The 18,549-nt window shown below is 47.0% G+C and overlaps 1 protein-coding gene across 1 annotated transcript; it reads left to right on the forward strand.

Moving 5' to 3' along the window:
• On the forward strand, nucleotides 1-3,503 carry LOC123123670 (IAA-amino acid hydrolase ILR1-like 4). The gene is made up of 2 exons (XM_044544231.1): nucleotides 1-592; nucleotides 2,281-3,503. Exons 1-2 carry the CDS (start codon nucleotides 314-316, stop codon nucleotides 3,247-3,249), a joined length of 1,248 nt encoding a protein of 415 aa, XP_044400166.1. The 5' UTR covers nucleotides 1-313; the 3' UTR covers nucleotides 3,250-3,503.
• The last annotated feature ends 15,046 nt before the right edge of the window (nucleotides 3,504-18,549 follow it).

Here is an 18,549-nt window from a genome sequence, read left to right on the forward strand (position 1 = left end):
GGCTCCACGAACCGTGGTTTTTTTTTAATTGAACATATAAAACTAGTTTACATCCTCACAAAAAAGGGAAGCATGAGGCGTGTATAGTACGTACGACAAGAGGGTCCCTTGTAGTTGTCGCCGGCGAGAGCGTTGAGCAATACGACCACGCCCCACGTCGCGACGATCGATCCTGTGCCGAACTCCCACACCTCTAACTCCGCTTGAAAGCCTAGCTGCCTCAGTCTGGTACGTACGCACGCGCCCGCGCCCTTGTGACCATCTCCTCCTCCACCCTCGTAGAAGCTACTCTTGTTCGGCCGGCGACCGATCGATGGCGGCCGCGGCGGCGCTGGGACCGGAGGTGCTGGAGGAGGCGCGGGCGCCGGGGTTCGCAGCGTGGATGCGGGGGCTGCGTCGGCAGATCCACCAGCACCCGGAGCTGGCCTTCCAGGAGCACCGTACCTCGGCGCTCGTGCGCGCCGAGCTCGACGCCCTCGGCGTCCCCTACGCATGGCCCGTCGCGCGCACCGGCGTCGTGGCCACCATCTCCGGCGGTGTCCCGGGCCCCGTGTTCGCGCTCCGGGCCGACATGGACGCGCTCCCCATCCAGGTCCGTACACGCTACACCGACCGCGTGCAACTCCAATTACTCTAGTCCTAAAGTAGTACTCCATCCGTCTCAAAATAGATGCCTCAACTTTGTACTCAACTTTGTACTAGTTGAGTCATCTATTTTGGTTGTACTCAACTTTGTACTAGTTGAGTCATCTATTTTGGAACGGAGGGAGTAGTACCACGAACACGATGTGATTTGAGTGAATCTTTCCGACACGGACGGCGGCGCTCCCCATCCAGGCCCGTGGCCCGTGCAGGTTTTGTCAGTAGACATTTCCATCTCTCCCACACACACAAGCTCATCAATTCCTACATGAACATGGTCGAACAGCAACTCCAATTACTCTGCTACAGTGGTACCATGAACACGATGCGATTGATCGAGTTATTCTTTACGGTCGCGCTCCGCATCCAGGCCCAGGTGCTTTAGGCATTTCCATCACTCCCACACAACACAAGCTCACTAATTAGCACAGTTGTAGAATAATCAAGTAATCCTGCTGCAACTTTGCCCGCAGTTAATTAATGAACATGTCTGGGTTTAAAAACCAGGAGTACAGTTAAAAAAGATAGAAATTCAGGAGGACACCAAATTCTACCCTTTTCTCAAGCACTATCCACATATACACACCATGTTTCAGCCAGCAGCTAGCACGTCTCCTCTTCATGCTAAGGTTCACGAGATTTTCATCAGCCAACCGATCAGTTAAGGAGCATTGTGGTTGCGTGTATAGTTTTGTGACGCCACCGTGTCCGTGTGGATGCCGAAACGACTATAGACGACACAAAGTTAGTACAACACTATTTTTTCTGGGACAAGTACACTACTATTCTGATAACGACTACCAACAATATTAGGCTGCAGATATCTCTTTGCATAGCCAGCTTGGGGCTTCTTTAGATTTAAAAGATTCTAGAAACGTCCCCCGCAAAAAAAAAATATTCTAGAAACGTCGAAATAGAAAAGATATAAAAATTAGACATGGTAGCATACTTAAAACTGAGTATTGTGCAAACACAGGTATTTTGCGAAACTGGGTGCTTAATTTGTGGGAATAGGCAAAACACAGGAATAAGAAATTCAAAACAATTGGGAAAAACAATCATTTTTCTCGATGTGTCGATCCCATTAATGTATGAATAGTGTCAGCAAATAAATTTGTTCTATTTCAATGTTTTTTCTCCACTTCTCATATGAATCAAACATGTCCACCGAAAAACAATTTCGTATATCTTTTTAGAAATCATCGGGGTGAGTGCCTATAACTGAATGTATTGTTACAAGTGGCGATATGCCAAGAGAGTGGCCCAATTTATAAGAAAAACCGGATTGAAAAACTGAATTAGTTGGCCCGTCTAACTAATTCTTGTATATATGTGTGCATGCAATTGCAATGATGATACTTTTTTTAGCGACATTGCAATTGATCCATTGATTAAATCCCGTACGTTTGGGATTTGACCATGGCAAATCGAACGTTTTTATGGCATTTTAGCTGACACGGCAATTTTCTGGAAAAAGAAAATACTCTGAACACGAATTTGTCATACGTATCAACTAAACTTGTCATCCTCGCGTTACTAAAATTTCCATCGAAAATGTTCAATTTGCCATGGTAAAAAAACGAACGTTCCGGCGTTACGGGGTCGTTGATTATTTGATTTGCATTGTCGTGCGTTTAGGAGATGGTGGAGTGGGAGTTCAAGAGCAAGGAGGACGGCAAGATGCACGCCTGCGGCCACGACGCCCACACCGCCATGCTCCTCGGCGCCGCCAAGTTGCTCCAGTCCCGCAAGGACGGCCTCGCGGGCACGGTGAAGCTCGTGTTCCAGCCGGCGGAGGAGAGCCACGCCGGCGGGTACCACGTGCTGCAATCCGGCGTCCTGGACGACGTGGCCGCCATCTTCGCCGTGCACATCGACACGCAACTCCGCGCCGGCGCCGTTGGGTCCAGGCCGGGGCCGTTCCTCGCCGGGTCGGCCCGCTTCAAGGCCACCATAACCGGAAAGGGCGGCCACGGCGCTATGCCGCACGCCGCTGTCGACCCGGTGGTGGCCGCCTGCTCCGCCGTGCTCAGCCTGCAGCAGCTCGTCGCCCGCGAGACGGACCCGCTCCAGGGCGCGGTGGTGTCGGTGACCACCATCAGGGGCGGCGAGACGTTCAACGTCATCCCGGAGTCCGTGACGCTGGGTGGCACCTTGAGGAGCATGACGACGCCGGGGATGCGCTACCTGATGAGGAGGATCAGGGAGGTGGTGGAGGGGCAGGCGGCGGTGGCCCGGTGCGCGGCGACGGTGGACTTCATGGAGGAGGAGCTCCGGCCGTACCCGGCCACGGTGAACGACGAGGGCGTGTACGCGCACGCCAGGGCGGTGGCGGAGGGCATGCTGGGCCCGGCGAACGTCAGGCTGTCCCCGCAGATCATGGCCGCCGAGGACTTCGGGTTCTACGCCGAGAAGATCCCGGCCGCCTTCTTCGGCCTCGGCGTCCGCGCCGGCGGCGAGGAGGACGAGGTGCACCACGTGCACACGCCGCGCATGGTCATCGATGAGGACGCGCTCCCCGTTGGGGCCGCCCTCCACGCCGCAGTGGCCATCGAGTTCTTGAACAAGCACGCGCGTGCCACGGCGTCGCCTCCCGCGGCTGCGTAGGTGCTCTGCTTTCGGCTCTGTTTCTGAGGGGTAAACGACGACAAGATGTGTTCGGGCTGTGGAATTGTTTGCCCTCGCAGTAAATCTGGATGAACATGCGCTCATTCACCGTTGAATGTGTTGGAGGTTCGTAGGTCCAGATTATTATTATTTTTTGTAGCTTGAGTGGGAGGCAATCTGTACTGAAAATGACACGACCCATCCCAAACTCCTCCGCAAGTAAAACAGCCTTCATCAATGCTAATGCTTCCGCATGAATAGCCTCTGCAAGTCCTTCCAATTTCCCGGCTGCAGCAAACAAAACATCTCCATCTGAATCTCTAGCTATACAACCCCACCCACCTTCCCCTGTTCTCTCACAATAAGCTGCATCTGAGTTATTCAAAATCAAGTTAGAAGGGGGTGGCTTCCATTTGGGAAATGTAGCGACGGTATGTTTGGCCGGAGGAGAAAAAAAATTCTAACCACTCATTAATGGTCAGATTTAGCTGGCAACAAACACATCCAGCCCAGTCTGTCTCTTGCCATGCCTTACTCTGTTCCTTTCAGTTTCTTTCCTTCCTCCAAGGCAAAGATGCCCTCTAAAACTTCCAAGGAAGTGGGATGCTGCATCAGTGCCCTTCTTTCATTTTCCAAATCAGCAGCTCTCCACAATGCTTTGGCATATTTGCATCGAAAAAAGAAGTGACCGCCATCTTCAAAATAACCTCCACAAACGGCGCATCTAGTGTCAAGCTCGACACCTCGCCTCTGAATATTCATATGGAGAGGATGACTGTTGTGGCCCAGCCTCCACATAAAGTGGTGTACCTTCCCGGGGAACGAGGAAGCTAACTTAACTTTCCAGTTGATTGGAAGTTTGCGACAGGCGTGAACGACTCGCGAGCTGTTCGATCCGCTTCTCGCGCTAGACAAACCGCTCGTTCAGCTCTCGCGCGTGAAGAAAAGCTACCAGAAAATAAAATGAGGCGCCAATAGGAGTCAAACCCACAACCGATTGGATGAAGCCCATTGCGTGCAACCAACTGGTACATGTATCTGATCTGTTTTTTTGCACAATTTAACATGATTTTATACCTTATTCAATGAGAATGGGAAAGAAAAACAACATTGCCTTTGACGAGGAGACAAAACCATCTAGCCCAGGTTTTGTAAGGACTGATGCATCGTGTTGTACTTGTCTCTCTTTTGTAGTGATGAACATTTTCTAGTGAAATAAACATTCCCCTCTCATGGAATAAAGTTTTTTCTCATGTGTCATCAAGAAAAAAAGTTTTGAAATACCCCCCCCCTTAAATTCTTTGTAATGAGTTTGATAATTTATGCACCACAAACCTGATAGCTTACATACAAGCATCGGTAACTTTTTGACCTAAAAAACCATTGAGAACATATACTCGATAACTTATGTGTAAATAGCATGGTAATACACGTGTGATGACCCACAAGTATAGGGGATCTATCGTAGTCCTTTCGATAAGTAAGAGTGTCGAACCCAACAAGGAGCAGAAGGAAATGATAAGCAGTTTTCAGTAAGGTATTCTCTGCAAGCACTGAATTTATCGGTAACAGATAGTTTTGTGATAAGGTAATTGGTAACGACCAACAAGTAACAAAAGTATATAAGGTGCAGCAAGGTGGCCCAATCCTTTTTGTAGCAAAGGACAAGCCTGGACAATTTCTTATATGAAGGAAAACGCTCCCGAGGACACATGAGAATTATCGTCAAACTAGTTTTCATCACGCTCATATGATTCGCGTTCCGTACTTTGATAATTTGATATGTGGGTGGACCGGTGCTTGGGTGCTGCCTTTACTTGGACAACCATCCCACTTATGATTAACTCCTATTGCAAGCATCCGCAACTATAAAAGAAGTATTAAGGTAAACCTAATCATAGCATGAAACATATGGATCCAAATCAGCCCCTTACGAAGCAACACATAAACTGGGGTTTAAGCTTCTGTCACTCTAGCAACCCATCATCTACTTATTACTTCCCAATGCCTTCCTCTAGGCCCAAACAATGGTGAATTGTCATGTAGTCGACGTTCACATGACACCACTAGAGCAAAGACAACATACATCTCATCAAAATATCGAACGAATACCAAATTCACATGAGTACTAATAGCAAGACTTCTCCCACGTCCTCAGGAACAAATGTAACTACTCACAAATCATATTCATGTTCATAATCAGATGGGTATTAATATGCATTAAGGATCTGAACATATAATCTTCCACCGAATAAACCAACTAGCATCAACTACAAGGAGTAATCAACACTACTAGCAACCTACAGGTACCAATCTGAGGCTTTGGGACAAAGATTGGATACAAGAGATGAACTAGGGTTTGAGAGGAGATGGTGCTGGTGAAGACGTTGATGGAGATTGACCCCCTCCCGATGAGAGGATTGTTGGTGATGATGATGGCGATGATTCCCCCCTCCCGGAGGGATGTTTCCCCGGCAGAACAGCTCCGCCGGAGCCCTAGATTGGTTCCGCCAAGGTTCCGCCTCGTGGCGGCGGAGTCTCGTCCCGCAAGCTTGCTTATGATTTTTTCCAGGGTAAAAGACTTCATATAGCAGAAGATGGACACCGGAGGCCTGCCAGGGGGCCCACGAGGCAGGGGGGCGCGCCCCCACCCTCGTGGCCAGGGTGTGGGCCCCCTATGGTATTTTCTTCGCTCAGCATTTTTTATAAATTTCAAAAATGACTTCCGTGGAGTTTCAGGACTTTTGGAGTTGCGCAGAATAGGTCTCTAATATTTGTTCCTTTTCCAGCCCAGGATTCCAGCTGCCGGCATTCTCCCTCTTCATCTAAACCTTGTAAAATAAGAGAGAAAAGGCATAAGTATTGTGACATAATGTGTAATAACAACCCGTAATGCAATAAATATCAATATCAAAGCGTGATGCAAAATGGACGTATCAACTGTTGGGGAACGTAGCAGAAATTTAAAATTTTCTACGTATCACCAAGATCAATCTATGGAGTCATCTAGCAACGAGAGAGAGGGAAGTGCATCTACATACCCTTATAGATCGCGCGCGGAAGCGTTCAAGAGAACGGGGTTGATGGAGTCGTACTCGTCGTGATCCAAATCACCGATGATCCTAGCGCCGAACGGACGGCACCTCCACGTTCAACACACGTACGGAGCGGGGACGTCTCCTCCTTCTTGATCCGGCAAGGGGGGAGGAGAAGTTGATGGAGATCCAGCAGCACGACGGCGTGGTGGTGGAAGTAGCGGGATCCCTGCAGGGCTTCGCCAAGCGCAAGCGGGGAGGAAGAGGTGTCACGGGAGGGAGGGAGGCGCCAGGGCTTGGGGTGCTGCTCCCATGCGCCTCCCCACTATATATAGGGGTGGAGGGGGCTGGTTTCTTGCCCTCCAAGTCCATTGGGGCGTTGGTAAAGGTGGGGGAAAGAAATCCCATCATTTCCCTTCCCCACCGATTGTTATCCCCCTTTTTTAGGGATCTTGATCTTATCCCTTCGGGATATGATCTTATTCCTTCTAAGGTGGGATCTTGGTGCGCCTTGACCAGGGGTGTGGGGCCTTGCCCTCGCTACCCACGTTCATGTGGGTCCCCCCATGCAGGTGGGCCCAACTTCGGAACCTTCTAGAACCTTCCCGGTACAATACCGAAAAATCCCGAACATTTTCCGGTGGCCAAAATAGGACTTCCCATATATAAATCTTTACCTCCGGACCATTCCGAAACTCCTCGTGACGTCCGGGATCTCATCCGGGACTCCGAACAACTTTCGGTTAACCGCATACTAATATCTCTACAACTCTAGCGTCACCGAACCTTAAGTGTGTAGACCCTACGGGTTCGGAAGACATGCAGACATGACCGAGACGACTCTCCGGTCAATAACCAACAGCGGGATCTGGATACCCATGTTGGCTCCCACATGTTCCACGATGATCTCATCGGATGAACCACGATGTCGAGGATTCAATCAATCCCGTATACAATTCCCTTTGTCAATCGGTACGTTACTTGCCCGAGATTCGATCGTCGGTATCCCAATACCTTGTTCAATCTCGTTACCGGCAAGTCACTTTACTTGTACCGTGACGCATGATCCCGTGGCTAACTCCTTAGTCACATTGAGCTCATTATGATGATGCATTACCGAGTGGGCCCAGAGATACCTCTCCGTCATACGGAGTGACAAATCCCAGTCTCGATTCGTGCCAACCCAACATACACTTTCGGAGATACCTGTAGTGCACCTTTATAGCCACCCAGTTACGTTGTGACGTTTGTACAGCCAAAGCATTCCTACGGTATCCGGGAGTTGCACAATCTCATGGTCTAAGGAAATGATACTTGACATTAGAAAAGCTCTAGCAAACGAACTACACGATCTTGTGCTATGCTTAGGATTGGGTCTTGTCCATCACATCATTCTCCTAATGATGTGATCCCGTTATCAATGACATCCAATGTCCATGGTCAGGAAACCATAACCATCTATTGATCAACGAGCTAGTCAACTAGAGGCTTACTAGGGACATGTTGTGGTCTATGTATTCACACATGTATTACGGTTTCCAGTTAATACAATTATAGCATGAACAACAGACAATTATCATGAACAAGGAAATACAATAATAACCATTTTATTATTGCCTCTAGGGCATATTTCCAACAGTCTCCCACTTGCACTAGAGTCAATAATCTAGTTCACATCACCATGTGATTAACACTCAAAGTTCACATCGCCATGTGACTAATACCCAAGAGTTTACTAGAGTCAATAATCTAGTTCACATCACCATGTGATTAACACTCAATGAGTTCTAGGGTTTGATCATGTTATGCTTACGAGAGAGGTTTTAGTCAACGGGTCTGCAACATTCAGATCCGTGTGTGCTTTACAAATCTCTATGTCATCTTGTAGATGCAGCTACCACGCGCTACTTGGAGCTATTCCAAATAACTGCTCTACTATACGAATCCGGTTCACTACTCAGAGTCATCCGGATTAGTGTCAAAGTTTGCATCGACGTAACCCTTTACGACGAACCCCCTTTCCACCTCCATAATCGAGAAAATTCCTTAGTCCACTAGATACTAAGGATAAGTTCGACCGCTGTCATGTGATCCCTTCCTGGATCACTATTGTACCCCTTGACTAACTCATGGCAAGGCACACTTCAGGTGCGGTACACAGCATAGCATATTGTAGAGTCTACGTCTAAAGCATAGGGGACAACCTTCGTCCTTTCTCTTTCTTCTACCGTGGTCAGGTCTTGAGTCTTACTCAATACTCACACCTTGTAACACAGCCAAGAACTCCTTCTTTGCTGATCTATTTTGAACTCCTTCAAAATCTTGTCACGGTATGTATTCATTTGAAAGTACTATTAAGAGTTTTTGATCTATCCTTATAGATCTTGATGCTCAATGTTCAAGTAGCTTAATCCAGGTTTTCCATTAAAAACACTTTTCAAATAACCCTGGATGCTTTCCAGAAATTCTACATCATTTCTGATCAACAATATGTTAACAACATATACTCATCAAAAATTCTATAGTGCTCCCACTCACTTCTTTGGAAATACAAGTTTCTCATGAACTTTGTATAAACCCAATATCTTTGATCATCTCATCAAAGCGTTCATTCCAACTCCGAGATGCTTACTCCAATCCTTAGAAGGATTGCTGGAGCTTTGCATACTTGTTTGCATCTTTCAGGATTGACAAAACCTTCTGGTTGTATCACATACAACCTTTCCTCAAGAAAATCGTCGAGGAAACAATGTTTTGACATCCTATCTGCAAGATTTCATAAATAATGCAGTAACTGCTAATATAATTCTAACAGACTCTTAGCATCGCTACGAGTGAGAAAGTCTCATCGCAGTCAACTCCTTGAACTTGCCGGAAAACATCTTAACGACAAGTCAAGCTTTCTTAATGGTGACACTTACCATCATTGTCTGTCTTCCCTTTAAAATCCATCTGTACCCAACAACCCTACGACCATCAAGTAGTTCTTTCAAAGTCTATACTTTGTTTTCATACATGGATCCTCTCGGATTTTATGGCCTCGAGCCATTCGTCGGAATCCGGGCCTACAATCGCTTCTCCATAGCTCGTAGGTTCATTGTTGTCTAGCAACATGACTTCCAAGACAGGATTACGTACCACTCTGAAGTAGTACGCATCCTTGTCATCCTATGAGGTTTGGTAGTGACTTGATCTGAAGTTTCATGATCACTATCATAAGCTTCCACTTCAATTGGTGTAGGTGCCACAGGAACAACTTCCTGTGCCCTGCTACACATTAGTTGAAGTGACGGTTCAATGACCTCATCAAGTCTCCACCATCCTCCCACTCAATTCTTTCGAGAGAAACTTTTCCTCGAGAAAGGACCCTTTTCTAGAAATAATCACTTTTGCTTCCAGATCTGAAATAGGAGGTATACCCAACTGTTTTGGGTATTCTATGAAGATGCATTTATCCGCTTTGGGTTCGAGCTTATCAGCCTGAAACTTTTTCACATAAGCGTCGCAGCCCCAAACTTTTAAGAAACGACAGCTTAGGTTTCTCTAAACCATAGTTCATACGGTGTCGTCTCAACGGAATTGCGTGGTGCCCTATTTAAAGTGAATGCGGTTGTCTCTAATGCCTAACCCATAATCGATAGTTGTAATTCGATAAGAGACATCATGGTATGCACCATATCCAATAGGGTGCAGTTATGATGTTCGGACACCATCACAATATGGTGTTCCAGGCGGTATTAGTCGTGAAACAATTTCCACAATTTCTTAATTGTGTGCCAAACTCGTAACTCAGATATTCATCTCTATGATCATATCACAGACATTTTATCCTCTTGTCACAACGATCTTCAACTTCACTCTGAAATTACTTGAACCTTTCAATAATTCAGACTTGTGTTTCATCAAGTAAATATTCTCAGCATCTACTCAAATCATCTGTGAAGTAAGAACATAACGATATCCACTGCGTGCCTCATCACTCATTGGACTGCACACATCAAATGTATTACTTCCAACAAGTTGCTCTCTTGTTCCATCTTACTGAAAACGAGGCCTTTCAGTCATCTTGCCCATGTGGTATGATTTGCATGTCTCAAGTGATTCAAAATCAAGTGAGTCCAAATGATCCATCTGTATGGACTTTCTTCATGCATATATAATAATAGACATGGTTCGCATGTCTCAATCTTTTCAAAAATGAGTGAGTCCAAAGATCCATCAACATGGAGCTTCTTCATGCGTTTTATACCAATATGACTCAAGTGGCAGTGCCACAAGTATGTGGTACTATAATTACTATCTTATATCTTTTGGCATGAACATGTGTATCACTACGATCGAGATTCAATAAACCATTCATTTTAGGTGCAAGACCATTGAAGGTACTATTCAAATAGACAGAGTAACCATTATTCTCCTTTAATGAATAACCGTATTGCGATAAACATAATCCAATCATGTCTATGCTCAACGCAAACACCAAATAATTATTATTCAGGTTTAACCCCAATCTCGATGGTAGAGGGAGCATGCGATGCTTGATCACATCAACCTTGGAAACACTTCCAACACATATCGTCATCTCACCTTTAGCTAGTCTCCGTTTATTTCGCAGCTTTTATTTCGAGTTACTAACACTTAGCAACCGAACCGGTATCTAATACCCTGGTGCTACTAGGAGTACTAGTAAAGTACACATTAATATAATGTATATCCAATATACTTCTGTCGACCTTGCCAGCCTTCTCATCTACAAAGTATCTAGGGTAGTTCTGCTTCAGTGACCGTTCCCCTCATTTCAGAAGCACTTAGTCTCGGGTTTGGGTTCAACCTTGGGTTTCTTCACTAGAGCAGCAACTGATTTGCCGTTTCATGAAGTATCCCTTCTTGCCCTTCTAGAAACTAGTGGTTTTACTAACCATCAACAATTGATGCTCCTTCTTGATTTCTACTTTCGCGGTGTCAAACATCGCGAGTTGCTCAAGGATCATCATGTCTATCCCTAATATGTTATAGTTCATCACGAAGCTCTAATAGCTTGGTGGCAGTGACTATGGAGAACCATCACTATCTCATCTGGAAGATTAACTCCCACCCGATTCAAGTGATTGTAGTACTCAGACAATCTGAGCACATGCTCAACGATTGAGCTTTTCTCCCTTAGTTTGCAGGCTTAAGAAACTTGTCAGAGGTCTCATACCTCTTGACGTGGGCATTAGTCTGAAATCCCAATTTCAGTCTTTGGAACATCTCATATGTTCTGCGACGTTTCAAAACCGTCTTTGGTGCCACAATTTTAAACCGTTAGCATCACACACTGAACTATCACGTAGTCATCAAAATGTGTATGTCAGATGTTTCGTAACATCTACAGACGATGCTCGAGGTTCAGCACACCAAGCGGTGCATTAAGGACATAAGCCTTCTGTGCAGCAATGAGGACAATCCTCAGTTTACGGACCCAGTCCGCATAATTGCTACTATCAACTTTCAACTAAATTTTCTCTAGGAACATATCTTTGTAGAACTAAAGCGTAAGCTATGACATTATTTGCAAAGACCTTTTGACTATGTTCATGATAATTAAGTTCATCTGATTATTTAATGAACTCCCACTTAGATAGACATCCCTCTAGTCATCTAAGTGATACATGATCCGAATCGACTAGGCCGTGTCCGATCATCACGTGAGACGGACTAGTCATCATCGGTGAACATCTCCATGTTGATCGTATCTACTATACGACTCATGTTCGACCTTTCGGTCTCTTGTGTTCCGAGGCCATGTCTGTACATGCTAGGCTCGTCAAGTCAACCTAAGTGTTTTGCTTGTGTTCCGAGGCCATGTCTGTACATGCTAGGCTCGTCAACACCCGTTGTATGAGAACGTTACAATCTATCACACCCGATCATCACGTGGTGCTTCGGAACAACGAACCTTTGCAACGGTGCACAGTTAGGGGGAACACATCTCTTGAAATTTTAGTGAGGGATCATCTTATTTATGCTACCGTCGTTCTAAGCAAATAAGATGTAAACATGACAAACATCACATGCAAATCATAAAGTGACATGATATGGCCAATATCATCTTGCGCCTTTTGATCTCCATCTTCGAGGCGCGGCATGATCACCTTCGTCACCGGCATGACACCATGATCTCCATCATCATGATCTCCATCATCATGTCTTCATGAAGTTGTCTCGCCAACTATTACTTCGACTACTATGGCTAACGGTTAGCAGTAAAGTAAAGTAATTACATGGCGTTTTTCATTGACACGCAGGTCATACAATAAATTAAGACAACTCCTATGGCTCCTGCCGGTTGTCATACTCATCGACATGCAAGTCGTGATTCCTATTACAAGAACATGATCAATCTCATACATCACATATATCATTCATCACATCCTTTTGGACATATCACATCACATAGCATACCCTGCAAAAACAAGTTAGATGTCCTCTAATTGTTGTTGCATGTTTTACGTGGCTGCTATGGGTTTCTAGCAAGAACGTTTCTTACCTACGCAAAAGCCACAACAGTGACTTACCCTTCATAAGGACCCTTTTCATCGAATCCGATCCGACTAAAGTGGGAGAGACAGACACCCGCTAGCCACCTTATGCATCAAGTGCATGTCAGTCGGTGGAACCTGTCTCACGTAAGAGTACGTGTAAGGTCGGTCCGGGCCGCTTCATCCCACAATGCCGCCGAATCAAGATAAGACTAGTAACGGCAAGCAAATTGAACAAATCATCGCCCACAACTACTTTGTGTTCTACTCGTGCATAGAATCTACGCATAGACCTGGCTCATGATGCCACTGTTGGGGAACGTAGCAGAAATTTAAAATTTTCTACGTACCACCAAGATCAATCTATGGAGTCATCTAGCAATGAGAGAGAGGGGAGTGCATCTACATACCCTTGTAGATCACGCGCGGAAGCGTTCAAGAGAACGGGGTTGATGGAGTCATACTCGTCGTGATCCAAATCACCGATGATCCTAGCGCCGAACGGACGGCACCTCCACGTTCAACACACGTACGGAGCGGGGTCGTCTCCTCCTTCTTGATCCAGCAAGGGGGGAGGAGAAGTTGATGGAGATCCAGCAGCACGACGGCGTGGTGGTGGAAGTAGCGGGATCCCGGCAGGGCTTCGCCAAGCGCAAGCGGGGAGGAAGAGGTGTCACGGGAGGGAGGGAGGCGCCAGGGCTTGGGGTGCTGCTCCCATGCGCCTCCCCACTATATATAGGGGTGGAGGGGGCTGGTTTCTTTCCCTCCAAGTCCATTGGGGCGTTGGCAAAGGTGGGGGAAAGAAATCCCATCATTTCCCTTCCCCACCGATTGTTATCCCCCTTTTTTAGGGATCTTGATCTTATCCCTTCGGGATATGATCTTATTCCTTCTAAGGTGGGATCTTGGTGCGCCTTGACCAGGGGTGTGGGGCCTTGCCCCCACTACCCACGTTCATGTGGGTCCCCCCATGCAGGTGGGCCCCACTTCGGAACCTTCTAGAACCTTCCCGGTACAATACCGAAAAATCCCGAACATTTTCCGGTGGCCAAAATAGGACTTCCCATATATAAATATTTACCTCCGGACCATTCCGGAACTCCTCGTGATGTCCGGGATCTCATCCGGGACTCCGAACAACTTTCGGTTAACCGCATACTAATATCTCTACAACTCTAGCGTCACCGAACCTTAAGTGTGTAGACCCTACGGGTTCGGGAGACATGCAGACATGACCGAGATGAATAAATTTTCCCCGTCCTCTAAAAATAAGCCGGACAAGATGAACATTTATTTGGGCCTAAAATGCAATTTTGAAAAACGCGTATTTTCCCTAATTCAATTAAAATCAAATAAAATCCAAATAAAATCAAATATTTGTTTTTAATATTTTCCTCCAATATTTCATTATTTTTGGAGAAGTCATATTATCCCCTCTCATATATTTTTAAATGTGAAATATTTTTCGAAGAGAAAAATAATTAAAACAATTGATCCTATTTTCAGAATTTGAGAAAACCCAAATATGAAAATAACGAAATCCCAACTCTCTCCATGGGTCCTTGAGTTGCGTAGAATTTCTAGGATCACAAAACAAAATGCAATAAAATATGTTATGCATGATGATCTAATGTATAACATTTCAAATTGAAAATTTGGGATGCTACAAAAGCCTACACAGCCGAAAAATAAAACGGCCGACCGGTCGGATCGACCACCTCGTGGCCGCGATAGGGCGGCTAACGAGGCCGCACATAAGTCAGCACATGATCCACGCGAGGACTTGCATCAAAAGGCCGGCGTGACCAGATCCATCTACGGATCTAGGAAGCGCGCTCCAGCCCATAATCAAAATCAAACGCTAGAACCGTCAGAACGCCATGACACATCCAAATACAGGGGTGCTGCACACCCCTATGTTTCACAGATGAGGTGCTGAATCACGAATTTCCAGAGGGATTCAAACCCGTGAACATAGAGGCGTACAACGGAACGACAGACCTGGGGGTCTGGATTGAGGACTTCATCCTCCATATCCATATGGCTCGCGAGACGATCTCCACGCCATTAAGTACTTGCCCCTCAAGCTGAAAGGACCAGCTCGGCACTGGCTGAAGAGCCTCCCCGAAAATTCAATTGGAAGTTGGGAGGAGCTTGAGGATGCTTTTAGGGCTAACTTTCAAGGGACCTATGTCCGACCTCCGAATGCAGACGATTTAAGTCATATAATTCAACAGCCCGGAGAGTCGGCCCGAAAGCTTTGGAACAGATTTCTCACTAAGAAGAACCAAATCGTCGACTGCCCGGACGCCGAAGCCTTAGCAGCTTTCAAACACAGCGTCCGAGACAAATGGCTCGCCAGACACCTCAGCCAAGAAAAACCAAGGACAATGGCAGCCCTAACAAGCCTTATGACCCGCTTTTGCGCGGGCGAAGATAGCTGGCTGGCCCGTAGTAGCACCAGCGACCCAGGCACATCTGAAGTCAGGGATGGTAATGGAAAACCACGACACAGTAAAAGCAAGCATCGAAATAACAAAGACAGCCCAGACAACACGGCGGTAAACGCCGGATTTAGGGGCTCTCGACCCGGTCAACGGAAAAAGCCTTTCAAAGGCAACAGAGATGGACCGTCCAGCCTCGACAAGATTCTAGACAAATTATGTCAGATTCACGGCACCTCCGATAAACCTGCAAATCACACCCACAGAGAATGCTGGGTCTTCAAGCAGGCCGGTAAGCTAAACGCCAAACACAAGGGAAGGGAGACACCAAGTGAAGACGAGGATGAGCCTCGTCAGCAAAACACTAGGGGACAGAAAAAGTTCCCACCAGAGGTCAAAACAGTGAACACGATTCACGTGACGAAGAGGAGGAGCAAACACGCACTCCGAGACGTATGCGCCGTCAACTGCACGGGCTCAGAACATAGTGGCCAGCTGCACGGGCTCCCTCGTACTACAGGTTGTATTCGGTTCCCCCGACAACTTCCGAAGTCAAAAGTTAACCTTCGACATCGCTCCATTCCGAAGCGGCTATCAAGCACTACTCGGAAGAACGGCCTTCACTCGTTTTAATGCAGTACCGCATTATGCTTATCTCAAGCTCAAGATGCCCGGTCCACGCGGCGTCATCATAGTTAGCGGAAACACCGAGCGTTCCTTACGCGCGGAAGAATGTGCGGCAGCTTTAGCAGCCGAACACTAAATGGCCTCTCCAACTAGCATAAACGATCGGTTGTCAAGACCGCGGACACGGCTAGACGAGTTCGGCGCACCACTAGCTGTAACAGCTTAGATAAACCTGAGATGGGTTGATGAATATACCCCCGTAGATGGTGCTAGGGGCTTCCCGCATGTGAAAAAACAAAGTCTACAGTTCGGCTCGACCTTATTTTGAATTTTAATGGTTTATTAAGAATAACCAATTTTTCGCACAACAAATTTCATCTAAGTTCTTCTCTTTTAACAGATGATAATCGTGCTACACCCTTCCAGGATACGGCACAACGGAGACACAGGCGCAGACGTGCAGCAGGGCCCCGCTCAAAGGTTTCTTTTTAGATTAAGACCCTGTGTAAACCTTTCTTACTGTCTCTTGTTGCTTCACACCCTCCGGATACTCAACACAACCGAGAGGGACGCTGGCGTTATTGGCATTTCGCCATGTCAGACTAATGCACATACCTGGAAATTCAGGGTTCAAGGGCATTACTCAGCCCAGTATATGTTGTAAAGACCGAATACCTTAGGGAGTGTTCGGCGTCGCGAGTTTGGCCTTATATGCATCAGCTCCGAATCATGTCTTTGGTCAAATGTTGGGTTTGCCCGGCTCCCGTGTTTTGCTACCTTACGTTCCGCTCTATTGGCTAAGGTGGCACCGGGAGAACTACTGCGATTGTGCCCTGGTTCATCCGGACGAGCACCTCAGTAGAGAAAGCCGAAAACTGACTGTCATGATAAAGCGCGAGACTGGTCAACCACTCGATGACTCATCGGAATCTTCGGGATTCCTCCGCATTAATGAAGGACCGGTTTTCCCGGTCATGTACGTACGCGCACCGTATTCGGATAGACGCGGAAATACCAGGGGCTATATAGTAGCCCCACTGTCAAACTCCTATGGTTAAGTGAAAGTGTTAAAGCAATATAGTCCGATTGCCTCGTTCGCCGCGCTACCACCTCCTTAATGGACCAAGACGTTGGATCAAGTGTGAACACGCGCTTTTGCAAACACCCCCGCATTATATGTGTGGGGGCTGAAGCCGACGACTGCAAACTTTCAGGTTATATATATATATATATATATATATACACACACACACACACACATAAACGACCGCACAGGAGGCATAATAATACTTTCAGGCAAAAGTATAAACAAAGCCTTGATAATTCAAGTAACATTGTTCTTACAATTGGGATACATGTCACTAGAACATGATACTCTTCGAGCACTGAGCCTCTATTAAACGAGCACCTTCTAGGACTTCTTCAAAATAGTGCTCGGCCGATACCCGGCCTACGGCCGAACTCTGGGTTGCAATAGCGGTGGCCTCCATCTCTGCCCAGTATGTCTTGACACGGGCAAGAGCCATCCGCGCACCCTCTATGCACGCCGACCTCTTCACAGCGTCGATATGCGGCACAACACCAAGGAATCGTTGCACTAAGCCAAAATAACTATTCGGCCTTGGTCCTTCCGGCCAAAGATGATCCACAACAGACCTCATGGCAAGCCCGGACAACCTATGGAGCTCGGCCCACTCGGCCATTTGCTCATTTAACAGCAGCAGACGCACTGGAACATTGAACTGCGACCAGAACAGCTTTTCCACTTCGTGATCTTTTTGATCTTTGAAAAACTCGGTCGCATCAGCAGCACTCGCTGCCAAATCCAAGTATGCGTCTGCAGAACTCCATAATTGATCCAGAAGGGCATACTTAGGATCTCCGAACTTCGTCCGCAACAAAAAGGGCTTCCCAGCCGCGATATCTCCGGCTTGACGTAGCTCCTCCTTCGCCGCTCTGATTTTAGAGAGGGCTTCCTTGGCTGCTACTATGGCTTTCTCCAGGTCCGCCGTCTTCGTTCGGCTTTCCTTTTCAAGAAGCTCATAACGGTCGGCGGCATCTTTCAACTCAACAGCCATCTTGGCTATTTTCTCTTTGCTCTGGCAATGCGCAGCCTGTTCGGCTCTTAGCTCTTCGACCGCCTTTAGGGCGGCCGCATCACTCTTCCTGGCTTGTTCCTTGACTCGGGCAAGTTCCGCCCGAAGGGTCTCCACGGCGGCATCTCCATCTGTAGTCACCACATATTACAGATACTAGCATCATGCTCCTCTTAATATGTGTTGATCACCGGAGAAATACATACCCTGTGCCTCGTCAAGCCGCTTGTTTACAAGCACGTGTCGGCATCTGCCGCTTCAGTTCGGCAAACTCACCAGTCCGGCTAGCCACCGGACCCTCAGCCGCCTGCACATGTAAGCAACACGGTTATTACCTGGGACTATGATCCTCTATTTGCCGCCTTTTTCGACAGCAACCAGAGTCTCAGGGGCTACTATCTGCATAGGGCACACCTAGCGTGTGCGGTACTGTCAAAAAATATATATTACTTTGCGTACCTCAAAGCCTCTCAGCAGGCTCATAAAAGCTTCATGCAACCCGCTTTCGGCGGATGAAATCCTCTCAACCACCGTACCCATTAGCGTACGATGCGCTTCTGAGATAGCCGCTTGCTCC

The sequence above is a fragment of the Triticum aestivum genome, chromosome 5D (genome assembly GCF_018294505.1).
Source record: "Triticum aestivum cultivar Chinese Spring chromosome 5D, IWGSC CS RefSeq v2.1, whole genome shotgun sequence".
Taxonomy (NCBI): domain Eukaryota; kingdom Viridiplantae; phylum Streptophyta; class Magnoliopsida; order Poales; family Poaceae; genus Triticum; species Triticum aestivum.